This window comes from Poromitra crassiceps (assembly GCF_964638095.1).
Source record: "Poromitra crassiceps genome assembly, chromosome: 9".
Taxonomy (NCBI): domain Eukaryota; kingdom Metazoa; phylum Chordata; class Actinopteri; order Beryciformes; family Melamphaidae; genus Poromitra; species Poromitra crassiceps.
The window spans coordinates 36872485-36887114 of record NC_139630.1 but is presented as its reverse complement, the minus strand read 5'-3'; the positions used below and the strand labels follow the sequence as shown (position 1 = coordinate 36887114).

The window sequence follows — 14630 nt, the reverse complement described above, 5'->3', positions numbered from 1 at the left end:
GGCGAATTAATCCTGGTCATATCAAGCATCCAAATAGAGCCAATGTGGAAGTGACAGTGTTTCTGTAAATTAAACCGATTGAAATGCTCACAATATCACACATTTCTGGTCTACTGAGCTCATCTTTGTAAGCTGACGATAACGTGTGTGTGTGTGTGTGTGTAGGAGGTGGCAGTTAAGGAGCAGCTGGCAGTCAAAGGGAAAGCCCCCAGACGCTGCCTCAGCTCTCCGAACGTCAACAGGGTAAGTCAGAGGCCTCTGCTGTAAAAACCCCAACATGAACTCATTCACTTTATCTTTGTGACTTGATTCATCGTGCACTGACACACACACACACACACACACACACACACACACACACACACGATCTTTGTTTATTTCAGACCGATTGTCCCTACATAAACCAAGAAGACAATGATAGGAACATTTTTACAATGCAAGTAGTTAAGTAGTTCCTCTACTTTGTTGGTGGCAGGATGGTATAGTTCTGCCACCAAGCACGTACCTACTCACTCATGAACACCAGTTCCAACAATGTCAATGTGAATTTTCTACAGCCATATATTTGAAAATAGAGAAATAGTGTTGGGGGGGGGGGCGTCTGGGTAGTGTAGACTAGACGCAAAAGCACCTGCCTACCACCGCAGAGATCCAGGCTCAATTTCCAGCAGTGTACCTCCGGCTTGGTCAGACATTCCTACTGTACAGACATAGTCCCTCCCCAGACTCAAATATTACGTTGAATCGCTTCTCGTACTATTAACATGTCTTACTCCTGTTAATCTGTCTTACCCCTGTTAACCTGTCTTACTAACTGGTTACCCTGTCTTACCCCTGTTAACCTGTCTTACTAACTGGTTAACCTGCCTTACTAGCTGGTTAACCTGTCTTACTAACTGGTTAACCTGTCTCACTAACTGGCTCCATCCATACTGCCTCTAACCTCCACCAGCTGTCAGCCAGCAGTCTGGATCTCTCCTCCTCTGCTCACAAGCTCAGTGACTTCAAGGTGAGACTTCTTTTCACTGAAAAACAGCAACACATAGATCATGTCTCTCCTGACTATCTCATTCATATATTTTCAGTCATTTTCCACATTTATTTGTTTACTTTATTATGATCTATTTCTCATCTACGGAATTCTCCCCAGTCACCTTATGATAGGCCTCTCTTGTCATGATATAGGCCTAATATGGCTTCAGTTACTGGAGTGGAGTATCAGTACTTTTGCTCTTGCTAAGATTACTGCTGTGTGAAAAATCAAAAAAAAGAGTGTACAGGCACAGTATCCATCTGTTCTTGCTTAAAACAGTATGCTTCTCATATTTCATATCTTGGCTGAACAAGAAACCTGGAAAACTAATTACTAATTAATTATATTAACCACAATGCAATCCAATTGTATAAACTTGTATGGGCTTCAGACTCAAAATGACATGTCTCTTGTATTGTACCTCATTTAAACATGCAAGAAAACTGAATAGCATGACTAAGACGCAGATAAGATTTGGTTTAGAGTTGCAGCATTTCAGCAACTCTGTAACTATCAATAAGACAATCCTCATGTATTACTTATATAAGCATAACAATAAAATAGTTAGGACAATAAAACAAAATTGCCATAATCTATCTGCAGAAGGCTTTTGGTATTTGAATACCAATGACAACAAATTAGGTGATTTTTCATTTCAATGTTCTGTTGGATCTCTGTTGTTATTGGCTAGCTTCCTCATCTCTACTGTGAAAGTGTAAGTACGGTATATAGTGTATTGTGTGTGCAGGGCTGGGAGAGCCACCAGGACCTTTCTGCAGTGTCTCCTCTGTCCAGACGCACGCTGCCGAGCTCCGTGTCCCAGAACCTGCACCCAGAGACCGGTACGACCCACTGCCTTTGTCCCATCATGGATTATTTATCCCGCTTGGAATTCCCCTTCCTTCTTTGCTGCCTCTGATGTTGTTGCCTCTATTTTTAATGCCTTCACTGGTGGCCAACTTGTGTCTGTCCTTTCACTCACAATCTTAATTAGAGATCTGATCCGACTCAGGAAATGTGCATATCATAGCAGACTGAACTATTGGCCACATCTACGCTCTCCGAGAGGCCTTCTAGTTTCCTATGGCACGGTGCAGTCTGTGTTCAAGTCGACGAGGTCTTGCGCTCTCAGTTTTTAAGCTCGTGCGGCGCTTCTGGTATTAGCGGAAACTAAACATCCAGACAAATGCGTAGATACCAGCCATGCTAGCTAGCTGGAAAGCAGGCATAACATAGCTCCAAATTCGGCTCCAAATTCCAAGTTTTTGACAAAGGTACACACACACACACACAACTACTGGGTCGATTTTCATGAAACTGTGGAAGGGTGTAGCATGGGTCAAGGAAGAACCCATTAGATTTTGTAGCGGATCCGACCCGACTCAGACCCGGACATTTGCATATCATAGCAGACTGGACTGTTGGTATGCGCTCGCACTCAGTGCCTTTCTAGTTTCACACTTTTTTCCTTTTCCCTTTGCTAACATGCTTCTTCATTTCTGTCCTTTTCTCCTTCCCCACATTCTTCTTCGTCTGTTTCCTCCCTGACCCCCAAAACCATTATCTCACCTCATCGACTTCCCCGACACCTCACTCCCTACGCCCCGTCCTCCCTCTCTGTCCCTGTGTCCTCCCTCTGTCCTCGTCGTCCCACCATACACCCCGTCAGTGTGTTCAGGCTTTGCTGCGTCTTATCTCTCTCCAGTGAAGGCCGTGCCCAAGCTGCTCAAGTCGCTGCTTCCTGGTGGCAAGGAAGATAGGAGAGACCAGACACCTGTCCATCAGCAGGTAATGTGCTCCTTCAGCCCGCACACCGCTTTCTGGATGAAAGCTTACATTGGGCTCACGGTCTTATCAGGGATTTAATGTTTATGTGCAAAATATCCCCTCTGCACATGAACAGCATTTTTTCTTCTTCTGTTGCCGTGGAAACTGAGCTTATGTGGATGGTAACACGTGCAATAAATGGCATAAATCATATACTGTAAATGCATCAGTACTCTACATGGGGGGTTTTAAAAAGTTTGCAAAAATAGTGTAGTTTCAAACGTATTATCGTGTTTGGCTATACGAGGAATCAGTGTGACGTCACAACAACAACAAATCACTGCAAAACACCCGGAACCACAGCAGTTACAGTAACTAGTATGAGTTGTGCCAAACAAACGTTAATAGCTCAAAAACTGTACATCACATCGCTCACATCACACACAGATATTCAGAGTGAGAGCAGAAGTAGCTCAAGAGTTTGATGTATAATATATGCATGTCGTTTTAAAGTTGTGTGAACTGTCGCAGTTAAAAAAAAACTGCACAGCTGGGGCTAGAGTGAGCACTCAAGGCTCGTTCCATAGGGTTCCATTGCCGTTTCCACCCGGAAATGCGGTTTGTTTACCAAAATGCTGCTCGGCTGATCCCTCGTATTGACTATCACCTTTGATATCCTGTGATTCATTCAGTTGCCATGAATTAACTAGTTCAACCAAATATTTGAGTGGAACTGTGTGTGTGCGTGTGTGTGTGTGTGTGTGTGTGTGTGTTCATGCGTCCAGCTAAAGAGTATTAAAAGGATGTGGCTGGCTGGCCGCCAATCTTTGAGTAAGGTTCTAGTTCTAGTTCTAGGCTCTAATGCAGGCTACTGCTCATTGCCGCCATGTTTGTTTGTGTTTGTTTGTTGTTGTTGTTTTTTAACATCAACATGTCATGTACCCATAATGCTGTGCTAGTCTGAATAGTACAAAAGTGAAAGTAGGGAGACGTTTACATTTTGCAGTAACCAGTTTAATATTGGAATAATCTGGGCATCTTAACCGGGTTTCTTTTCATTGGAATGTCAACTTAACCGGGTTGTGACATTTTCATACAGTAGGTCGACTCAAAACCAGGTTACTTGAGTAACCGGGTTAAGAAGGGAATTCTCTTTGTGTGTAAATTTAATTAATCTCTGAAGTGACTGACGTGTCGGTTGTCAGAGCAGAGGCTCTGTGTTAACAGCTCTACTGACATACATACATACATACATACGTACGTACGTACATACATACATACTGTACATATATACATACATACATACATACATACGTACATACATACATACTGTACATATATACATACATACATACATACATACATACATACGTACATACATACATACTGTACATATATACATACATACATACATACATACATTCATTCATTCATTCATTCATTCATTCATTCATTCATTCATTGTACAGGGGAAGGGTAATTAGTAGCAGGTGAACCTTGTTGCCCTGATTGTTTGCCCTCACCCCTTCTCCACCTCCTAATCATGTGGCATCAAGACCCGAGAGTCTGCAGCTTGTCATGCCAACCTAACACTACATCAGCTGATTTCGCTCATTAGCACCTTGAACCAGCGGGGGGCGCTAATCAGGGAAACTGTGCCATCAAGCTGCGAACTGTTGCCTCAGTGGAACATGATTTGCCAGCACCATCCTGATCAGCGCTCCACCCCACTGCGTTTGCCCCAGACGTTTACCAGGGTCAACAGAAAAACAAAAGAGTCCACTTCACTCGTCGAAATAAAAAGCATATTGTCAAAAGACACTTTGGCACTGATCTCAATGCCTGGGCAGAAGACTTTTAGATAACACAAAGGACAGATTTATTTTACTCTACAAATGATGCACGTTTAGGTTCTTTAAGTGTCCGGCCAAATGAATCAATTGCAGCTTAATTAATTAAACAATGAAATTACTCGGGCCAGGGTTTGTTTTTCTTCTGTGCTCTTCAAGCCTAACCACCCCGAGTTCCACTGAGCACCTCTCTACAACAGTATAGTTTCTTGACCGTACGATCAATGAAAAGCAATAAAACCCCTGTTTGTCACTATTAGATGCTTTAGTGCAGGAGGCAGCTGTCTTTGTGTCTTTGTGTGATCTGTTGTGTTGAATTGCAGGTATACTGGCCTGGTCCAGAGAATGAGAGGGTAGCTCTGTTTGACCTCCTCTCTATGGGTAGACCTACTGTCCATGTAGGTTCTCATGTCGCTCGGAGCAATGTGAATTGAATCAAACCACTTGAATTTCATCAGCAGAGTATGAAGAAGGGAGCGTCACATATCTTCATAGGATGTGATGGCAGAGATGCATGGGAGCCAAATCAATCATGCTGATTCATATGCTATCACTGCAGCTGTTAATCATAACATTTGGCCTTATATTTATACGTTTAGAGTCTGACAGACAACATACAGTAGGAGTCAGTTTGGTCCTTCTACATATTTCGGAATTGTTTTTCCAAACAAAAACAACAAAAAACTTTGTTGCACTTTTTCCATCTCATATGAGCATCTTGACAAATTTCAACTACAGCCTAATGTTCTACGTGAAATTAAATATTTCTCTGCTACTTTGTATATTAATTGTGGAAACTAGACTTCCGATACATCATTAGAAAACATTACAGAAACTATGCAGCCCTAAAATATTAAAACAGATGGCCAAAGTTTAGCACTAGTACTCAGAGAGACTGCCAGAGTAAGGGGTTTGGTGTGCACTGCAGTATCTGGCACTTTCTTCTTTTTCAGATTAACTTTATTTTATTTTTTTATCACAGGCTCCGTTTCTCCCTTACTATCATCCTAAAGCCAGAGATTTTTAGTTCCATCACAGCAGCTAATCGGCACTTCATGCACACTGTATAATGAGCAGGTTTGGGAATCTGCAGGCTTAAATTAATACTACTTAATCTCCCGTGTGATTTGGATTGGACCGAAATGACATTGAATCATTCATGATTGCATGACATCTTTGAAATCTGCTTGACAACCTCTCCATGCTAATTGAGAGATTCATTAGTAATGGTTTCATCTGAAATTACATCAACGTGATTGCTGCAAACTACAAGATAATAATAATAATAATAATAATAATTTGTTTTTTGTTTTCTAAATTCCCTCCCCCTCCCAGAGTTTGCCTCGTATCATGGTCCAGTCAGCCAGTGTTGAAGAGGACATGAGCGCACACCAGCAGCCAGTAAGTCTGTGTAATTAGAGCCATAGTTGTATTATGTAGCATTGTGTTTTCTTTACAGATTGGATGAGGAACAGATGACACCAGAACTCCATTCCAAACGATTGTAATTAAATTCATATAGATTTGAGTGGCACTTCCTTGATGTAGCATGGCTCACCTCACCTTATCAGTTGTTTGGGTCTAGTAGAGCATGGTCTGCCTTAGAATATCAAACAGGGAAGAAAGATAAGCTCAACTCTTCTTTGACTCTGCTCTGAATCCTCTAGTAGCTTTCCTAATTATCCTGTACTTGCTCATCAAAACCACAGGGTGGCCTGTTTGAAACACCACATGCTGACTGGGGACATCTCAGAGGGGCGGAGTCAGCACTTCACAGCACCTCCAGCCTCCAGTCACTAATACTTGCATGGTTTCCCCCTCAGGTTCCCACTGAGGAAATTAGCCCTCCAGAGATCCAAACGGAGAGATCCATGCCCCTCCCACCGCCAATCATCCCTGATACAGAAGACTCCACCCACAGCCCGGTGAGCGAGGCATCGAGCGGCTACATGTCCACTAGTTTATCTATGGCAACGCTGTCAGAAGTCTATACGCTGAGCTGGGACCTCCCTCCGTCATGCAACAGCAGAGAGGAGGGCTTCGAGGCAACGCCAAATGAAGAGGGAGAGGAGAGTACAGTGAGGCAGGGAATCCCGCCTCTCTCCATCGATACACAATCCAACGTTGGTCTAGAATCTGTCCCCGCTGACCAATCAGTGCCTCAGGAGTCATCACAGGATTTAAATGGCAAGGAGGCAGCAGAGAGGACTAACCCACTGCTGACAGAAACTCCTCCACCATTGTCAGAACCACACTGCAATCCAGCAGGCTCTCAAACTGAACCAGATCTTCAGATCGAGCCTTTCACAGTGGCACAAGAAGAGCCGACATTAACTGACAAAATGAATGCCGAGTCAAATGAGTCCACACAGAGCCAACGAGAACCAAATGAGTCTGTACCAGTCCAGGGGAAGGAGCTAGAACAGCCTGATCAAGTTGGAGTATCAGGATCACCAGGCCAGACCAAACAAAAGCTCGACTCAGCCCTTGACCTCTTTGGATCAGAATATTCAGAGAAGTCTGGGCCATCTGAAGAGTCATTATTAATACCAGAGAGTGAAATAAAGCGGCCAGAGCAAGTGGAGACACCACTTCCAGAGCAGTCCAAACCAGAACCACCTCTGATCCAACAACATGAGCAGGCTGCTATGGTAAAGACAGGATCAGAAGCAACGGAACTTCATGGCCAAACAGAACCATCTGCAGAAATGGGTCAATGTCAGTTGGAAATGTTAGCAGATCTTCCACAGTTACAGCAGCCAGAACAAGATCAGCCAGCATCCACAGACCAGAGAGAACCACCGGCCATGGCAGCCTTAGACAACTCTCATGATCCAAACCTGATCGCAGTTCTATCCGATGACCCAGGTCCTGCTCCTGACTCGGTTCTGGTTACTTCATCCCAGGAACCATCCATTTCCAAGGCCTCGGAGACAGATGCCTCCTCCATCGCAGCTCCAGTCCCACCTGAAGCACCTGCCCCTGTCCCTGCTGTAGCCCCCCCAGCTCCATCTCCTCCTAACCTTAGCCCTTCCTCAGCAGCCAATCCCTTCAAGATCCAGAAAGTAAAGTCATCCGACCTCAAGTCCTTCCAGCGTATCCTGGGCGAGGACGAAGGTAGTCTCGGGCAGGTGGGCAGGGCCAGCAGCCTGGGGACGGGACTCAACCTCTCTGTGCCAATGGAGAGGCTGGAAATAATCTCTGATGAGGACATGGACGGGCCCGCTACTACCATTCTTCCTGATTGGTTGAAAGAAGGGGAGTTTGTGACTGTGGGGTCCAATAAGAGTGGCACGGTGCGTTATTTGGGACCTACGGATTTCGCAGAGGGCGTCTGGGTGGGAGTGGAACTTGAGGTACCAGCAGGTGAGCAGTATAGCCTATCTCATCTAATTCTCACTACTATTTTCCATAGTCCTATCTTTTATCTTTTGGCCCAAAAAAAGATCAAAGTTTTGCTATATCGGTCTATTAATCTGTCGATGGGCAATCTCAGTGGCCTGTGTTTATGGCAGTAGTAGTAGAAGAGTACCAATCAAAAGCGCCAGTCTTGGCCCAATATTGAAGACCTATCTGGTTTGCTCCAGCCTTTAAACCATAGCAAATGTTTTGGTGTCCTAGTGCTTCAGATGGCTAAGACCATGTTCTTGTGACACCCTGGGTTCGATTACAACCTGTCCATCTTTTGACACGTCATCCCGACCCTCTCTACACCCCGTTGTTCCTGTCTCTCTCGACTATGGACTATCAACGGCAGAAATGCCAGAAAAACTCAAACCGTTAAAACCACCAGTGTTTCTTCACTCGACTTTTATTACTTATAGTTATAGACGGTTTTAACTTGACAATATAAACATTCTAAATTGAACCCGAGCTCACTTCCTGTTGCAGTGTTTGCTAGTCAGGACAGGACTGACAATTCTGTGAAAACCGTCTATACCCCAACCCTATTAACGTTGGAGGCAGTATAGCTCATTTGTGATACTATTGATCCCTCCCTCATCTACATCGGCTCAATTCATCATATCCATAACACAAGAAAGGCCATTACCGCATTAATGGTTTGTTTGAATAATTGTGCAGCGTTTCATCCCATCCTTCCTCTGACTCTGCACAGAAATATCTTTACAAAATGTCTGGTCTTTGCTCTCACTCTGCACTGTGTACTGTCTACCAGCGCAGAAATATCCTTACAAAATGTCTCGTCTTTCCAGGGAAGAATGACGGGTCGGTGGGCGGCAAGCACTACTTCCACTGTAACCCAGGTTATGGGGTGCTGGTGAGGCCTGATAGGGTGAGCCGGGGCGGGAGCAAACGCCGTCGCCAGCAGCAACAGCAGAAGCGCCGTAGCGCCAACCTATCGGGATCCAGCCCAAACCTGGCAGCCCTCACCGCATTGGCCAAGGGCGAGGGGGGCGGGCCAGCGTCGAGCAGCAGTAAGGGAGAGAACCGCAAATCCTGGAACAATTGAGAGATGGTACAGTAGGCTTTGCTATCTGCTCAACTCCTTTTCTGTGCAGATAAAAGGCTAATTGCTCTACATCCACTCAGCTGTCACCCATACTCCTTCCCCAGCTGGTTGGTGTGATTATACGGAGAGGTTTCAGCTACAGAGTGCCAATATACTGGCTTATTTGAGCAGATTTGCTGTAGGCTTTGCTGGATCTGGCCCTCCAAGGTTGGGACACAAGATGAAGTACATGCCCTACCCTCTAGGAAATGGACATGCTCACCTGAAAAGAGACACTTGGACATTAGAATAACAGCAGAGGGTCATTCTCTGGATCTGGATCTGATCTAACAGTTAGTGGCTTCATCCCAAAATATTATATATCTATATTGAGAGAAAGTTGTATACCTGATATTCTTTACTTGGTATATAAAGAAAGAGGAATATTGAATGTCTCATCGGGGAGTGTGAATAATTTGTAGGTCTCTAGATGCAAATTACTTTCATCTCTACATAATGAATAACTTATGTGGAAATGAATTGAATATTTTTCAAATGGTGTATACATCTCATTTCTACCAGTAGGTTGGATTAGTTTTGATCTGTCACCTCTGGAAGGAACACAGTGCTGCCTCAGAGCCAGAGTCAGATGAGGAAAGGCACATTTTTCACAGCTCTCTATTAATACGCTGTGCTATTTAGAAAAGGAAAGGTGATATATTACTGTGCCGCCGCTCCTGACTTTGACACTGCACCTGTGAAGGAGTCACTGTGACCTGGGCCGGGTTTCAAATATTTGAACGACCCGAGGCTCCCCGGGTTATCCTTTAAGACATTTTAACAGACTCCAAAGGTAACAAATCACTCGCACATGCTTGTATTTTCTGCTGTTCAAAATGTATTCAACAGCTGTTTTGCACAGGTTTGGATAGATTTTAGTCTAAAAGATGACTGTACAGTAACACCCATTCATATCATGTTTAACTGGGTGGTGTTATTTTATTCTTGTGCCTTGAAATATTATTACGGCTACTCTGCAAAAGTGCCTTAGTAATATAATAGCAACTGTGTTGTCTAGTTTGAAGAATGTTTATGAACTGTTCCAAGGGCTGATTTTTAACTCTTCGAAGTATATTTCTGCTACTGTTTTTAGAAAATCTATTCTCTATCTATTTTTCTGTCAAATTCTACTGATTTTTTTTAAAGCTATCTACCAAGTGTGTTAAGAGTGATTGGGAGGGGATTCATTATTAATAGGTTTGAGAAGATGAGTGGCAGTTTTTGAATGGTTTTTGATTGGGGAGTAAAAACATTGGAGAACACTGTATGCACCATGTGTTTAGGATCTGATCAGGATAATTGAGGGCTTTTCTTTGTTATACATTGCAATTACTATTAATTTATGTCTAGCAGAATAAGACGTTTTATACTTCTGCATTCAACTTGATCGATTTGACGGACTGAATGCTTATTTATTTCAGGATGGAGACCGGATATTGTTAATAAGGAAAAGCAAATTAAATTGTTTTTATATCAATGATGTTTAATAAACTTTATTCTGCTCGTCAGCAATATCTATGGTTTTTGAATAATTCTTTTTTTTTTACAAGTTGCTGCAGATGCATCCTTATTATACTTATGTGGACTTTCTGTTCACTTATTCATTCCATAACCTTCCTTACCTCTTTCAGAAGGGACTGCTTCAATTCTTGTAGGGATTATTTTGAGCCTACACCTACACAATAGTAAAAACAGAAAACCGTCTCGTTGATATAGCTTTATTCTCTTGTACATTATATATATCATACTAAAATAAACACAAGTTAAAAAAATGAACAAAGAAACTGTACAAAAAAATGTATATATACTACATCTTAATTACAGAACAGTCTACTGTCCAAAAAAGGCACTAAATTCTGAAATGGGCAATACAGTAATTCTGAACATAACTAGATTTGAGATTGATACAACAGCATTCAGTCTTCTTTTTCGGAGCTATATCGGGATGAAGTGGATGGTGTTTCACTGGGGATACAGAAGGACATGTAGACATTGTTGACCCTGACACACCACAAGAGGACACCCCTTCAGAGTAAGCACTACCACTGGCGTAAGCACATCATCGGGTGGGAGTCTGGAGAAATCTTTCTTCAGATTCAGCCTGTATCGGCTTTCAGTCCATCTCAGGTTAGTCATTTGTTCATTTTATTTCTAGGAGAAAACAAAGAATCCCATTTACATCATAAGTACCTCAGGGCCACTTTTTTCCCCCCAGTCACAAATCAACATTTCCATCGTACTCAAAAGCCCACATAAAATACTGCTGGAATAACTCTTTTAGCATCTCTCAGGTTTGAAGGCAAATCATTCACAAGAGTCTTATACTGAGTAATGCCTGGATTCTGTCACAATGCACTCTTTCTGACGCATTTATCTGATTTCACCAGCTCTAACATACGCCATTCTTTTTGTATAGGAGAGAAAGTCACACCAAACTCCATAGGAAAATCCTTCAACATTTAGAACTGGTTTGCCCATTATTCCTGCAAAGTTCCTGAAAGTTCGATCAATTATGTACTGCTTTGTGGATCATCTGTATGCCGAATTTCCCAGTGAACCCGTATGATTTGGATAAGGTCTTACAGGAATAGTTCACCCCAAAATGAACATTCAGTAAACTGCTCAACCCTGTGAGAGTCGAAACTCCAGTTTAGTTTTGAAGTTGGTACAGTGAGTTAGCCTCCATTTTCCATTTCATCCTTCATCCAAACTACTGAAGTTAACAAAAGCATAACCTCTCCATCAAATTCCTCCTTACTCCCAGGTGCTTTGTAGCCAAACCATAGCTCTGTGGGTCCATTAACTTCAACAATTAAGAATTCTGAGATGGAACTATGGGAGTTTTGGTAAATCACAATTTAGTTTTCGTAAAACCTAAATGGAGTTTCGACTGGCATGGGTGCGAGTTGATGACTGGAGTTTTGATTTAGGGGAGGACTATTCCTCCAAGTCCTTCTCTATGAGGTATGTACGTTTGTGATAAGAAGGGCAACATCAAACTGCTGGATTTAGGTCAGGAGTTTGGCATGACATTTTTAAGTGCTGAAACCGCACGTTATTAGGGCTATGATTTTGATACGAGGTGTGTGAGGCAACTGCGCTGAAATGTTTGCTCACACCAGCCCAATAATAACAGATTGGACATAATAATAGATTGGGCATTAGCCATTTCAAGGAAGGCTTGGAGGAAAGGTTACATTTCAAGGGTAGTCAACAGCGATACTTATTTTTAATAAGGTGCATTATCGTTCATCTTTCATAAAATAGCTTACTACATCAGACACAAACAAGAGACTGTTGTTCAGTCAAATTAGGGATGACACACGGGGAAAGGAACAGTGTAAATGATGATATAAAAAAGGGAGGAAAACAATAAAAAGCACGATAATTAATTTAACAATAAAAGCATGATTCATTTCAAAACATATCCTTATCATTCTTTTTGTACAATACTTAAAAAAAGGAGTATAAATACATATTTTGTTTTTATCTTTCAACGCTTTCTTTTAGAAACACAGATCCCAGTACTGAGTCACTGTATCGGCGCTTCGTAGTTCGTACACACTGAAGCGATAGAATAATTAAATAAGAGCTTTACTAGACTAGTCAGCCCAGGGCTGGGAGATACTTCTACAAGCAAGATTCCCAAGTTAACCACACAGCTTTGAAAACCATCATGAAAAAACATTGAATGTCATCCATAATGAGGGACTGTTAACGGCGGGCTAATGAGTAATCTTGCTTTGTGAAATAAATCCCTGGTTCTCCAAAACCATCACGAAGGCAGGTGCTTCTTTAACGTTCTCACCCCGGGGCCAAATTTGAAGTTATTAGTGTTGTCCTGGCACTCATTGAAAATGTACTAATACTTGACAAGTAACAACGCACCAGAAACAGGCCCGTTATGTTTAAGAAACACTGCACTATGTCGACCAGCTTATGAGACAAAGATGATCTCAGCTCAAAGATGGTTTTGGAAAAGAAAACACCCGGTGCAAAATAAATGTTGGAAATGATTTTCAATATCAACACTCGATGTGTGTTTGATTCTGGTTTCTGCTGCATGTGGTGATTTTTACCTTTGAGGCTATTTAGATGAAAAAACAAACGCCTCTCAAGTTTTCCTGATATTCTAAACCATTTCCAGTATGGATTTTGTCTAATCTGATACCATTGATATTAAAAAAAAGAATCTGAAAGCACATTCTTTAGGCTATTATAAAGAGGCAGCGTCACAGAACAAGTAGTAAATAGCTTAGGGGGTATTTTCTCTATAATTTCTGACTGCTATACCTATCCTTAATGACACAGGCCTGCTGTAGTGTAGCGTCACGCCCACATACAATGCCACATTGGCCCAGGAGGCTTCAATGAATATGATCAAAAATGTATCTATGCCAAAGTAGTAGAAATTGCTTTGGATAAACCTGAACACCATATATGGGATAAAAGTGCTAAACCTTGTTTTTTTCCCAATAGGGTTCTGAGATCAGTCTCTGGTGCTCAGACTGCAGACGTTACCTCTTGACTAAACAAAGGAACTGACCTAGAATCAGTCTTACATGAGCCTCTTAGCTTTACTCCAAGCATCTTTTCCTTTGGCATTGACATTAAAAACAAAGCATAATTCCCCCATTCTCAGATAGCTTACGTTTGCATGATAAAGTATTGAATCTTGATTATCACATTGACCCTAAATTGATTTCCATAGCCTCTAGTATTTATTAACAGTGTCACTGGGTAGCTAATTATGAAGGCAAAATGACTGTTATCCAGTCGCCATTTGGGCTATCTAACAACTTAAAGGGAAAAGCAACTCAAAGAATTAAAACGCTTGCTGCTGTCGGATATAAACCTTATAACCAAATTACGGTAGTATTTTTTCTTTCTTTTCTTACTTAACTGAAAAATGACATGGTCCTCTATGTGCAGAGTGCGTTTCACGATCCTTGAAGCCATGAAACCCCTTCAAATCCTACTAATACATACTGGCGGGGAAAAAAAGCATGGTTATCAATATGAAATTAAGGCTGCTTTTCACACTCGACTCCTTGGAAATGCGAGGTTTTCATCCAACAGCAGTTACTATTGTGGAAAATTAAAAGTTGGCAGAAAGGAATGATAGCTATAGAGGGTAGGAGACAGTGACTGCCTGGACAGGTCGGTCTCTTCCCCACTGACTGCCTCAGCGGCAGGGGGAAGCATCCGTCCCTCCCTCCCCTCTATCCAACCACCCATCTTTCCAGAGATGATGGCTGGAGGCGCTTGCTGCTCTTCCAACAAAATTGCACAATGAAAAGGGTGAATCTGGGGCGTAGGTAGCAACACGATGAGGGGAGTGTGACTGAGAACTATATAGATAGATATATACAGTACACGTTATTTTTCTGAGGTTGTAGTTGAGGTGAGATCGACTGAGGATCGGCTCAGACAACCAGGCTGGAGAGGGCAGGACGAGGAGGGGAAGGGG

At 42.4% G+C, this 14630-nt stretch overlaps 1 protein-coding gene across 5 annotated transcripts in view; it reads left to right on the top strand.

Moving 5' to 3' along the window:
* Window positions 1-10662, top strand: part of LOC310782787 (kinesin-like protein KIF13B) — a 44853-nt gene extending 34191 nt beyond the window's left edge. For 2 of the 5 annotated variants that reach the window (XM_083643537.1, XM_083643538.1), the window contains exons 36-42: window positions 166-243; window positions 953-1009; window positions 1782-1875; window positions 2703-2821; window positions 5986-6051; window positions 6474-8016; window positions 8865-10662. In XM_083643537.1, the coding sequence (XP_083499663.1) occupies window positions 166-243; window positions 953-1009; window positions 1782-1875; window positions 2703-2821; window positions 5986-6051; window positions 6474-8016; window positions 8865-9121 (2214 nt within the window). In that variant the 3' untranslated portion in view covers window positions 9122-10662. The remainder of the gene's footprint in view (window positions 1-165; window positions 244-952; window positions 1010-1781; window positions 1876-2702; window positions 2822-5985; window positions 6052-6473; window positions 8017-8864) is intronic. The other 3 variants (XM_083643539.1, XM_083643541.1, XM_083643540.1) reach the window with 3 other exon arrangements.
* The last annotated feature ends 3968 nt before the right edge of the window (window positions 10663-14630 follow it).